Source organism: Vigna unguiculata, chromosome 3, assembly GCF_004118075.2.
Source record: "Vigna unguiculata cultivar IT97K-499-35 chromosome 3, ASM411807v1, whole genome shotgun sequence".
Lineage (NCBI taxonomy): Eukaryota > Viridiplantae > Streptophyta > Magnoliopsida > Fabales > Fabaceae > Vigna > Vigna unguiculata.
This window is the reverse complement of record NC_040281.1, coordinates 35669855-35681819: the sequence shown is the minus strand read 5'-3', so window position 1 is coordinate 35681819 and position 11965 is coordinate 35669855. Positions and strand designations below refer to the sequence as shown.

Here is an 11965-nt window from a genome sequence, read left to right as displayed (position 1 = left end):
AGGATTCTTATGAATTGCTTTTGCATGAAAAAAGTGCATATTATTTATGCTTAATTAAATTTTAAGTATGTCATAAATTTTTTATTTTTTAATTGAGCACTTATTAAGAAAATATTTTATCCAGTGTTTACAATATTTTTTATTTTTATCTAAATATCCCACAGTTTAATTTTTGTCATTCCATTAATTAAGTCTTTCTATCTCCAATTCATTTTTTCCTTTTTATTCTTTTTCAACTCACGAGTTAACGTGCTTGTTCTCTCTTCAACATGAATTTGTTGAAGAATTAAAAAAGATTAAAGAAAGAATAAACAAGTTGGAGAGGAGAAAATATTTAAAAAACTCAATAAAACAAAAAGTTAATAAAAATTCAATTAAAACTAAATAAATTTACTATATATTTAAAACTTAGTTAATCCTTATACAAATACCATTATTAGTTTTTTAGAAGCACATAGGGTTCTTTATTAAGAAGAATGTTTAAATTTAAATTGTTTTATAAAACATGTTTAAATATTAAAAAATTATAAAAATACGTTTAAATTAAAAAAAATTATAAAATATAATTTAAATTGTATAGAAACAAAAACAAGGCTGAAGAGAACTAAATAAAATATACGGTAGGGATCCGCATCAGAAAATTATTGTTTATTGGTACAAACCGGAAGTGACATATTGCAAGTCGGACGGTAACGTTTTCACTTTTGGTTTCTTTAAGTAATTATATTTAATTCTGGGAGAAGAGTATTAAAAAAACCAAGGTATTTGACAATTGAAAAAAACTAAACTATTTATAACTTGTTAATTCTATTATTATCCTTTTTAGTATTTTTTATCTTATTTTCTTAGTTTTAGACGACATATATGTGTATTCATCCACTCCACAGAGAGAATATCCATATATATATGGTCATAAACACTTACCTCGTTGAATATCGATGGCGAAGAGTGAGTTAAAGGTGATTGGAAAATGGTCAAGTCCTTATGCGATGCGAGTGAAGATTGCGCTGAACATCAAAGCCCTTGAACATGAGCACTTTGAAGAAACGTTGAACCCCAAAAGCGACCTTCTTCTTCAGTCCAACCCTGTGTATGGCAAAGTCCCAGTTCTCTTCCACCATGGCAGACCCATCTGTGAATCTTTGATTATAGTTCAATACATAGATGAAACATGGACCACTGATCCTCCTATCCTCTCCTCCCATCCTCACGATAGAGCTCTTGCTCGCTTCTGGGCTGCTTACATAGATGATAAAGTAAACATCTTTCTTCTCCCTTCTCTTTCCATGTTTGTAACTTGTTAGAAGAGAAAAATCAATTTCGTAATATATAAAATATATCAATGGAATGTAATCTTATCTTACAAGCTGAATTTATGAATCTATGTTATATTTAAAGTTCACTCCTTATCGGAGTTATAGAGTTATAGTTAAAAAGTGTATCCTAATCTGATATTGCTAATTGTTGAGCAAGTATAATTTTCTTTTAAATTGATAAAAGGTGAAATTAGTTTGATTTGATTTCATTATTTTGTGGAAACGTTGCAGTGGTTTCCTTCCATGAAAAGCATTATGACTGTTGAAGGAGAGGAGGAAAGGAAGCCATACTTTGAGGTGTTGGAAGAAGTACTTGAAAGGGTGGAGGGTGCTTTCTCGGAATGCAGCAAAGGAAAGCCGTTTTTTGCAGGAGACAGGATTGGATTCCTTGACATTGCTTTTGGGTGCTTCCTGGGATGGCTCAGTGTGATAGAACACAGGTATGAAAGGAAACTGCTTGTTGAAGCAAAGGCTCCTGGTTTGGTGAAATGGGCTGAGAAATTTGCTGCTGACCCTGCTGTGAAGGGGCTTATACCTGAGACTGATAAGCTTGTTGAGATTTCCAAGTCTCTTCAGATCAAATGGAGAGCTGCAATTCGCAAGAACTAGAATTGGGTACTGGGAGTTGTTTGTGCTAATGATGCATTTCACCTGTATGATGAATTGTGTGAAAAAATAAAACTCATTTACTTTAAGGTTCTGTTGCAGTTAAATGTGTCTTTGTGCTCTCTTCACTTCAGTTTTTTCTTCACCTTCTGTCATTTGTAAGCACAACTCAGTTACTGGTTAAGTTTGTGCAAGTTCAACAAATTATCCTTTTCACAAGAAGTTTCACAATCTGATAGCATCTTTTGATATTCATTTGTAATACCATATCAAACACACTTCTTTTAAAAGAAGAAATATGTGAAGGATTATTTAAGATAATAATGGATGGATTTTGAAAAAAAATAAAATTGAGAGAAACATGTTTAATGAGGTCTCTTCAATCCTCATATAACGAGACTAATAATCTCTTACAGTTTTTACCTTTACAACAATATTTGAAAACAAATAAATTTCTCAATAAACTAAAATTAGTTTATTTATAAGTCAATAAGATTTAAGTTAATATTGTAAGGCCCACTTATATTTATGCCTTATTTTATAGGGCCTTTCCAAATCATATGGGCCTAGGGTTGACCCAAAGGATAAAACCCAACCCTAAGTTTGTCCTAACTCACTCATTCTACTCTTTCAGAACACCTTAGAGCTGCAGTCGTCCCCCTCTCTGCTAGGGTTCAGTCTTTGGCCTCCGTTGCACTTGTTCGAGCCAGTTCCGTTCCACGTAAGTTGTCTCCCATCCCATACCTCTCTTGTTTAGCATTGTTGCTTCGAGTCCCAACTAAGGTTGTTCTAGGTAGCTTCATTTCACACTATTCTTTATGTTTCCAGCTCGCTAAACTGCTCTAGGAGCTGCTGTGCTTCTCTGTTCGTACCCAAGAACCCAGCTGCTAGCCCTTTTTCCAGGTACTGGAAGCTAGGGTTCACCCTTTTTATCATGTGTGTTCTGCTTGTGCTACTGTTTTATCATTATAACATGCTTGGTGTGTTGATATGAACCTGTGAATGGCATTATTGAACTATTGGTGATCTGTTGTGTGTTTGTGCATGAGAGAAAAGTGGTGAGCACTAGTTTTCTCGCCCAAGCAAGCATGTCTTGCCTAGGAGAGATTAACAGAGGCTCGTCCAAGCTACTTCACGCGAGTAGTCGCTCAGGCGACCCACGTTCTTTTTGAGCGAGCGAACGTCTCGCTCAGGCGAGAGGGGTCTCGCCTAAGCGAGATCACACGTGAGGTTACTGTTCCCCCTTTTCGAGCCCTCGCCTAGGCGAAGGAGGCTCGCCTGAGTAAGACTCTTCAGCCTGAGCGAGGAGTTGGGCGATGGCAGTGTGGTGTTTGGTTGTTTCTTTGTTCTTGGATGATTGGCACTTGCTTGGGTGTAATTGTTATGTTAAAAATAAGAGATGGATGGTTATGTATGAGTAATGTGATTCATGGATGGTGAATGATGAGTTTGGTATGGACTTGGCATGTAATTTAAATGAGAAGGATGGTATCAAAGAGACATGATATTGATATGAAATACTAAAGATGAGTTAGTATGATTCAATGTTTGGAAACGAATAAGGATGGGTTGAAGATAGTTGGCATGAGGTTATGTGTATGATATGTATTACTTTATTGATCGAGTATGTTTGGTCTGTGTTAGTGCGTAATTCCTTAAAATCTCTAGGTGAGGTTTCATGGTAGTGCTTCAGTGGTCGGGACGTAATTCCATGGCCCTTGTTAGTGTAACGTCCTAGCCGGAAATTACTTATTAAAATAAACAAAAATAAATTTTAATAAAAACAACCTCATTTATTATTCAACAATTTCCCAAAACGCGGGAAATATTTAAATCCTTAAGTTTCAACGCGCCAAAATAGATAAAAATAATCCACGACAATACCGTATTACAAATAAAATTGTCTACAAAACTATTACAATAGAACCATAGTCCAACAAAATAAACCAGTGATAAAATCCCAAAGAGATCCCCACTCCATCTCTATGCATCAGTCTGCTCACCTGCATCAACATCTGCTCTCATGTAACAAGTTACATGATCATCGCCACACACACACAGATAGGGTGAGCTCATTTAAATAAAACTAAACAAATATAATATTAAATATAACATCTCAACATTTAAAACCCGGGTTAGTATTCTTTTCCCTTTTCCTTACTTCTCCATTTCCAGCACTTGCATTAGACGTCTATCATTTCTATACCCTTTAGGTGAGATCAATGATCGATCTTTGCTACACGAGTGTCTACTCACCCCTCCGACTACAGGCCACCACCTAATAGTCCACACGTGGGAATAACTTTGCCACAACATCTCACTGTGACACCAAGTGAAGCTCCCCAAAACAAACATAAGTTTGTAGTTGTTCCCAGACTACCAAAGCTCTATCAGAATACACTGAAGAGGGCAATCACCCAAAACCTCGTCGTACGAGTCACAACTCGCACACTCCACTAGACTTCCTAAACCACCAGGCTACAACCTAGAGTGGTCACATGTTACCCCAATACAAGATACACTCGTAACTGGGCCCCCAACCAAAGCCTCACATCATGAACATCACCTAAAGTTGTATAGAAACCTTTCCTCGCGCACCATCACTGAACCAAAACCGCCTGGCGCGCATCTCACGCCGCTAGGCGGAATCTGGGTCCAGACCGCCTGGCGGGCATCACACATCGCCAGGTGCCAAGCGCCAGCAGAATCCTCACTGCATTGTCACCGCCTGACGGACTCCACCCCACCGGCAGGCGCCTCGCTGTCCGTCACGGCCTGGCGCACCCATCTCGCGCCGCCAGGCGCCAGTCTCCTTCAAGGCCTCTTGTTTCACCATTCCGCCTAGCGGAACCATCCCTGCCGCCAGGCGCCCTGCGTGCAAAGTGGATACTGCCACTGGTTTTTGACTCTACCGCCTGGCAGCTCGCTCACGCCGCCAGGCGCTATACCAGTAGCACAATGCTACTAGTTTTTGGCACTTAAACAGGTCCTAATGGACCTCAAATCATACAACACACCAATTATAGAATAAATAAGGCACTCCATGCAAGGTTCTTTTGCTACTTTATCATCCACACAATTTAATCATGCAGTTAATAATTCTCAATATGGCACATATCCCGTACACACCTAAACAATGAAGCATGCAATATAAGCCACTTCCAAGTATCAATTTCCTTCATACAAGCATGTCCCCAACAACCAAATTACTCATTCTACTGCACAATCATCCAGTTACTATTAGGCCAATTCATAGTCATACAATTAGTATCACCTAGTATCCTAATTACCGATTACATATAAATACAGTCCTTATCATATTTTCCCATACAACCTTATTTAGTTTCAGTGCAAAAATCCCTATTATCACATTAGCATATATTCTATATTATGGTTTATTACATACTGCTGACCTTTAATAACTGCCACTACCTTGTATTTCTCTTACATACATTCAACTATCCAGCATGATACCCAAAACGTGCAATCACAACAGAAACCCAATTAACCAGCAAACTGAAGTATCACCTGGCGGCAGCCCCGAACGCCGCCAGGTGGTGCTTACTAAAGTGAGTTCTGCGCATACTGTTCTCACACCAGTCATGACCCAAGTATTCTACTTTCAGCACTCACCATCATATTGTCAGAAAAATCTAGTACACACATTATACAAAGAACAATATATATTCAATTGAATACTATTTATATACCACAACTCATCCATAAGTTACCAATTCGATACTTATTCATCACCAACCCCAACATGAACCCTAAATCCCCAAGTTCACGCAATATTCATACACTCAAGATATAAATATTACCCGCAGACATTTACAATATAAAATTCATGTTCATGCATATAAATCATCATGGCAACATCACAAAGGGCACAAAAATATCAAAATAACCAAAACTGGGCTGCGCAATATACGTCACCTGGCGGGTCACCCCCCGACTGCCAGGCGGTTCATGGTGAAACCCAGAAAAATGGGTGCAAACGTATGTGTCGCCTGGCGGCTCATGAACTGTCACCAGGCGGTTTCTGGAAAATTCAGAAACACGAATAAAATGAGAGAAAAATAGGTTCCACAATTCCATTATGATTCAGATCATACATACACAAGATAGCGAAATAAAAACAAGCAATAAAAAATCATTTTGCTTAGGCCAAGGTTTGAACCCATCACCACCCAATTACAATTCAAGTGCACAACCAGCTCAATCATGTCGTATTATATGATAATATTCATACATCAAATATCATATCCTTACTTATCACATCCAAGCATCTCTTCAAAATACTAACAATTAAATAACACACAATTGATACACATAGGACTCGAACTCAAATCCTCTCACACAAACAAAGTACTCTCAACCACTTGAGCTAGTACTCTTCCACGTCATGAAGGTTAGCATTTAATGTCATAAAGGCTTCTCTTACCCGCATTTATTAAATGATTATTTATTTAATTATTTAAATTTAGTGGGTCTTACAGTTAGTGGGTGTCCATAGTGGTGCCCCATCTATATAATTTGGTAAGGATTCAAGGTAAGGTTGCATCCTGACGCTCTAAGGAGTCAGTTAGTCTCACTTAGAGCGAACTGACTCTTGTGGTGAGAGTAACAGGAGGCTTGAAACTCATTAAGGGCTAATCTTGTGTGGGGGGGATTGAATCATTGTAACACTTGTAACACATAGCTCATGGGCGAGTAGGGTAATCCATCACAATTGCAAGCATCTGCTGAATCTGACCAGATTATATGTATCCGGATGAGTCGAGTCGAGTCTTAGTGTATTGATTGGAAGGTCATAACATGCTTGGATGATATATGTATATTGGACTATGAAAGTATATCTGATTGCATGATAAAATCTTTTTGACTCTAGCTTACCCTTTGTTTGTTTGATTGCTCTGTATGTTGTTCTTCTACTCTTGCGATGATCATCAATTTATTGATGAGAGCAGATGCGAGAGGTACTCGTGGTCAACAGGGGAGAGATGATTCCACTGCATAGTCTACTTGGGTTGGACTTCATGTTCTTATTGGGCTTTTCTTTAGGGCTATGGCCCATGTACTAGTTTGTCTTTTAGATTTCTATATGGTTCTATTAAACTTTATAACTTGTTTCTTTTTGGACATCGTGGTGTGCCTTGGGTTGTAAGGAGTGGTGTTTAAACTTCGAGACTGCGCTAAGATATTATTTAGTGTGATGCTTCCTTTAATTTCGTTTATTAAATTAAATGGGGGTTACAAATATTAGATATGATTTTTTAAAATGAGAATTTTTAATTTATACATAAACTAGTTTTAATATATGGAAAAATATTTCAGTTTTCTTTTAAATTTCTTTTCATGTAGACATTACGGATAGGTTTATTTAGATAACCTTAAATTGTTTTATATACACTATGGTAAAATCAAATTTCTATCTAAATGTTTAATGTAAGGCCTAGTTTTCTGCCCTAAAGTTTTAAGGGCTGCCTTTAAGCTATTGGGCCTAAGGGTTGGCCCAATGTATAAAGCCACCCAAAATGTCTGCCCTAATTCACTTATCCTACTCTTTCAGAGTCTGCCCCTTGGTGCTTTGAGCCGCAGCCGTCTTCTCCGCTAGGGTTCAGTCTTGGTACTCCGTCGCACTTGTTCGAGCCAGTTTCGTTCCACGTAAGTCGCATTCCATCCCATATCTTTCATGTTTAGCACAGTTGCTTCAAGTTCCCTCTAGGGTTGTACTGAGTAGCTCCGTGTCTTTCTGTTCTTGTGTTTCCAGCTCACTAAACCGCGCTAGGAGCTGTTGTCTTTCTCTGTTTACACCCAAGAATCCAGTTGTTGGCCTTTCCCAGGTAAGGGAAGCTAGACCTCTTTTTCTGTTTCATGTGCTTGTCCGTTGTCTGGTTGGTGTTTTTGTGATTCTTGAACTGGTATGCTACTGTGAATGCGATGAAGGGTTGGTAATATTGAATATGCGTAAAATACAACTGATGCAGGTGCGGACAATGGCGAAGTCTGATAATCTCGCCCAAGCGAGCTTGTCTCGCCTAGGCGAGACTAGTAGAGGTTTCGCCCAGGATTCCTGCGCGAGGGGTCGCTTAAGCGAAGAGTCCCCGTTTTGAGCAAGATGCATTCTCGCTTAAGCGAGGAGGTCTCGCCTAAGCGAGACCCCGCAGGGAGCCACTATTTCCACTCCTCTAATTCTCGCCTGAGCGAGGGGAGTCCGCCTGAGCGAGGGAAACCTCTTGCCTGAGCGAGTACCCTCAGATTGAGCGAGAGTTGGGTGAGGGTGCACCCTGTACTGTTTTCTTCTATGTTAACTGGGTGAATATCATATGTATGATGGGGTTATTGTGCTAAAGTATGTTCTGAATGTTTATGCATGAAGGATGTGGTTCATGAGTTATGAATTGAGTGATTTTGTATGCATGAGATGGTAATGTTGAGATTTTATGAGTTTTACATGATGTGAGTACGACATATGTATGAGATGATTCATGGAATCGAAATGATGAGTTTGGTATGAGTTCGACATGAGACATGAAAGAGTTGGTATAAATGTGGCATGATAATGATATGAAACGGAGTTCCATATTCATGGTTCGAGAATAATGAGTTGGTACGGTTTGGCTGAGAATACGAAAGAAGTGAATTATGAGAAAATGTATGTGATGTATATGTAAATAGGTGTGTATGCATGCTGAATCCATTTGATTGATTAAAAATGTTGGTCCGTGTCAGTGCGTAATTCCTTGGGATCTCTAGGTGAGATTCTCAGGGTCGTGCTTCAGTGGTCGGGACGTAATTCCATGGCCCCTGTTAGTGGGTGTCCATGGTGGTACCCCATATGTATAATTTGGTAAGGATTCAAGGTAAGGTTGCATCCTGACACTCTAAGGAGTCAGTTAGTCTCACTTAGAGCGGACTGACTCTTGTGGTGAGAGTAGCAGGAGGCCTGAAACTCACTAAGGGCTAACCTTGTATGTGAGGGAAATTGATTCATTGTAACACTTGTAACACATAGCTCGGGGGTGAGCAGAGGTATCCACCACAAGTGCAAGCATCCGCTGAATCCGACCAGATTATATATATATATATATATATATATATATATATATATATATATATATCCGGATGAGTCGAGTCTTAGTGTATTGTTTGGAAGGTCTTAACATGCATGTGTGATGTATGTATAATGAACTGTGAATATGTATCCGATTACTTTGGTGAAATGGTTTTGGCTCTAGCTTACCCTTGCTTGTTTGACTGTGTTGTATGTCGTTCTTCTACTTTTGCGATGATCATCAATTTATTGATGGGAGCAGATGCGAGAGGTACTCGAGGTCAACATGGAAGGGATTGGTTCCGCTGCATAGTCTACCTGGGCTGGACTTCATGTTTTGTTGGGCTTTTCTTCAGGGCTATGGCCCATGTACTACTTTGTTCTTTAGTACTCTATTAACTATGGTGAAGTTCTTGGATTTCGTTTGTATCCGACATCGTGGTGTGCATTGGTTTCTCCTAGCATCCTCTGGATATTGTCATGAGTAGCGTTTATACTCCAAGGCTTGTCACTAAATTTCTATTTGTGTGGCATTTCATTAAAATTAAAGTTATTATTTAAATGAGGTGTTACATTTAAGAAACATAATTATCGGTTATATTTAAATTAATATATTTAAAGAGAAAGTTTGATCTTACACACTTATTTATTTATTTTTAGTTGATTAACATTATATTTTAAAGAAAGGTTAAAATACTTTTTTTGTCCCAATTTTCGTCAAGTTTTGTCAAATAAGTCTTAATTTTGGTTTTGTGTTCAAATAGGTTCTAATTTTCGTCAATTTTGTTCAATTTGGTCCTTTTTTGCTAACACCGTTTAAATTATTAACAGTCATGAACAATGATTGTCACGTGTCACTTCATTGTTTTTTTGAATTTTTATTTATTTATTATTTATTTTCTTAAATTTTTTTTAATGTCTAATTGTCAACCTAATAATATGTCACGTGTCAAAGTCAATGTTCTATATTCAATTTGGTCCTATATTTGATATTTTTGTTCAATTTAGTCCCAATTTTGTTTAAAATTAACCAATTTTTTCCCTATTGAAGATGTGACCAAATTTAATTTTTATATCAAAGTTATAATGATGTGAATTTTAATATATTATATAAAAATATTTAATAAAAAATATGAATTTTAATATAAAAATTAAATTTGGTTTCAATTTGGAGAGGGACCAAATTGGTTCATGTTAACAAAAACTAGGACTAAATTGAACAAAAATAACAAATTGACTTTGGCACGTAGCACGCTAATTGGTTGACACGTGGACATTTAAAAAAAATAAATAAAAAAAACCACGAAGTGACACGTGGCAGTCACTGTTCATGAATGTTAATGATTTAAATGATGTTAGCAAAAAGGACCCAATTGAATAAAATTGATGAAAATTGGAACCTATTTGAACACAAATCCAAAATTAGGACTTATTTGACAAAACTTGACGAAAATTGAGACTAAAAGGGTATTTTAACCTTAAAGAAACTAATGTTGGCTATGAGAATAAAAAAATATAGTATTTACCGATAAGTATATAGTAAATTATTAATCATTCACTCATTACCTTCTTTTTAATATAAGATTTTAGTGCCTATGTAATTTAATTGTGTTTCTAACTACAATTTTTTCTTGTTACTTAATCTAAACGAAAGTTGCAGGCTTCCATACACAACTTATTTAAAGCTTAAATACATATTTGGTCTATATTTTCATTATGTTTGTTCAATTTGGTCCTCATCTTTATTTTGTGTTCAATAATGTCCTCATTTTTGTCAAATTTTGATCAATTTGGTTCATTTTACTAACGGTGGTTAAATAGTTAACATTTTCTAGCAGTACATGTCACGTGCCAGCACCTGATTTTTTATTATTTTTTTTATTTTCTTTTAATTCTAAGAAAATTGTCCACGTATCAAGTCATAATTGTGTCACGTGTCAATGTTAGTGTCACATGTCAACTTGTGATTGTGTTCTTTGTTTTTGTTTAATTTAGTTTCTATATTTATTATTTTTATTCAATTCATTCTCTATATTCATAATTTTTTTTTTCAATTTAGTTTTAGTTTTTTTAAATGGAATCATTTTGTCCCTTTTAAATTGAGACAAAATTGATTTTTTTTATAAATATTATATATTTACTTTTAAAATTAACATTATTATTAATTATTTTTTAAATTCAATTACAAATTATTAGATTTAATTTAAAGTAGAATATAATTATTTAAAATATTATTAAAATATGATTATTAAATGTTTTAAAAATATATATTAGCATATGCAAAATATATTAATTTTATAAATATTAGTATAAAGTATTTATAATATTTGTAAAATTTTTAAATATATTTTAAAAATATTATTATTTTAGAATATAAATATTAGAAGAAACAATTTAATAATTATATTCTAATAATATTTTAAATATTTTAAATAATTGTACTCTATTTAACAATTATATTTAAGAATTATATTTAATTTGTAATTAAATTTAATAATTTATAATTGATTATTAAAAATAATTAATAAAAATATAAATTTGAGAAGAAATATTAGTATAATATTTATAAAAGATATTAAAGTTGGTGTTAATTTGAAAGGGACAAAATTTATTTATTTTAACAAAAATTTAGACTAAAATAAATAGCAAATATAGGAACTAAATTAAACAAAAATAATGAATATAGAGACTGAATTGAACAAAAATAAATAGGACAACCACAAATTGATATATGACACTAACATTGACACACGTGACACAATTATGAGTTACATGTGAACAATTTTCTTAAAATTAAAAAAAAGGTTTAATTACTCGTAAGGTACACAGTTTGGGTTAAGGGTGTCAAATTGATACCTCGCAAAAAAAATGTGTCAATTTGATATCCAAATAAGTTTAAGTGCATCAATCAGGTGCATCCCGTTAGATAGTCAGAAATAGTGTTAAATTTGTGGTGATGTGGCAATGCATAACAGATATGTGTCGT

The 11965-nt window shown here is 35.4% G+C and overlaps 1 protein-coding gene and 1 long non-coding RNA gene across 2 annotated transcripts; both read left to right on the top strand.

The window, feature by feature from the left end:
• The first annotated feature begins 899 nt into the window (after positions 1 to 899).
• Positions 900 to 2055, top strand: LOC114176607 (glutathione S-transferase U18-like). Its single transcript, XM_028061692.1, has 2 exons — positions 900 to 1256; positions 1548 to 2055. The coding sequence occupies exons 1-2, from the start codon at positions 939 to 941 to the stop codon at positions 1923 to 1925; spliced, it is 696 nt and encodes a 231-aa protein (XP_027917493.1). The 5' UTR covers positions 900 to 938; the 3' UTR covers positions 1926 to 2055.
• A 502-nt stretch (positions 2056 to 2557) lies between these two features.
• On the top strand, positions 2558 to 9505 carry LOC114174907. Its single transcript, XR_003602765.1, has 5 exons — positions 2558 to 2643; positions 2751 to 2825; positions 7495 to 7589; positions 7696 to 7768; positions 9242 to 9505. It is a non-coding gene; the product is annotated as an uncharacterized LOC114174907 (long non-coding RNA).
• Positions 9506 to 11965: the final 2460 nt, after the last annotated feature.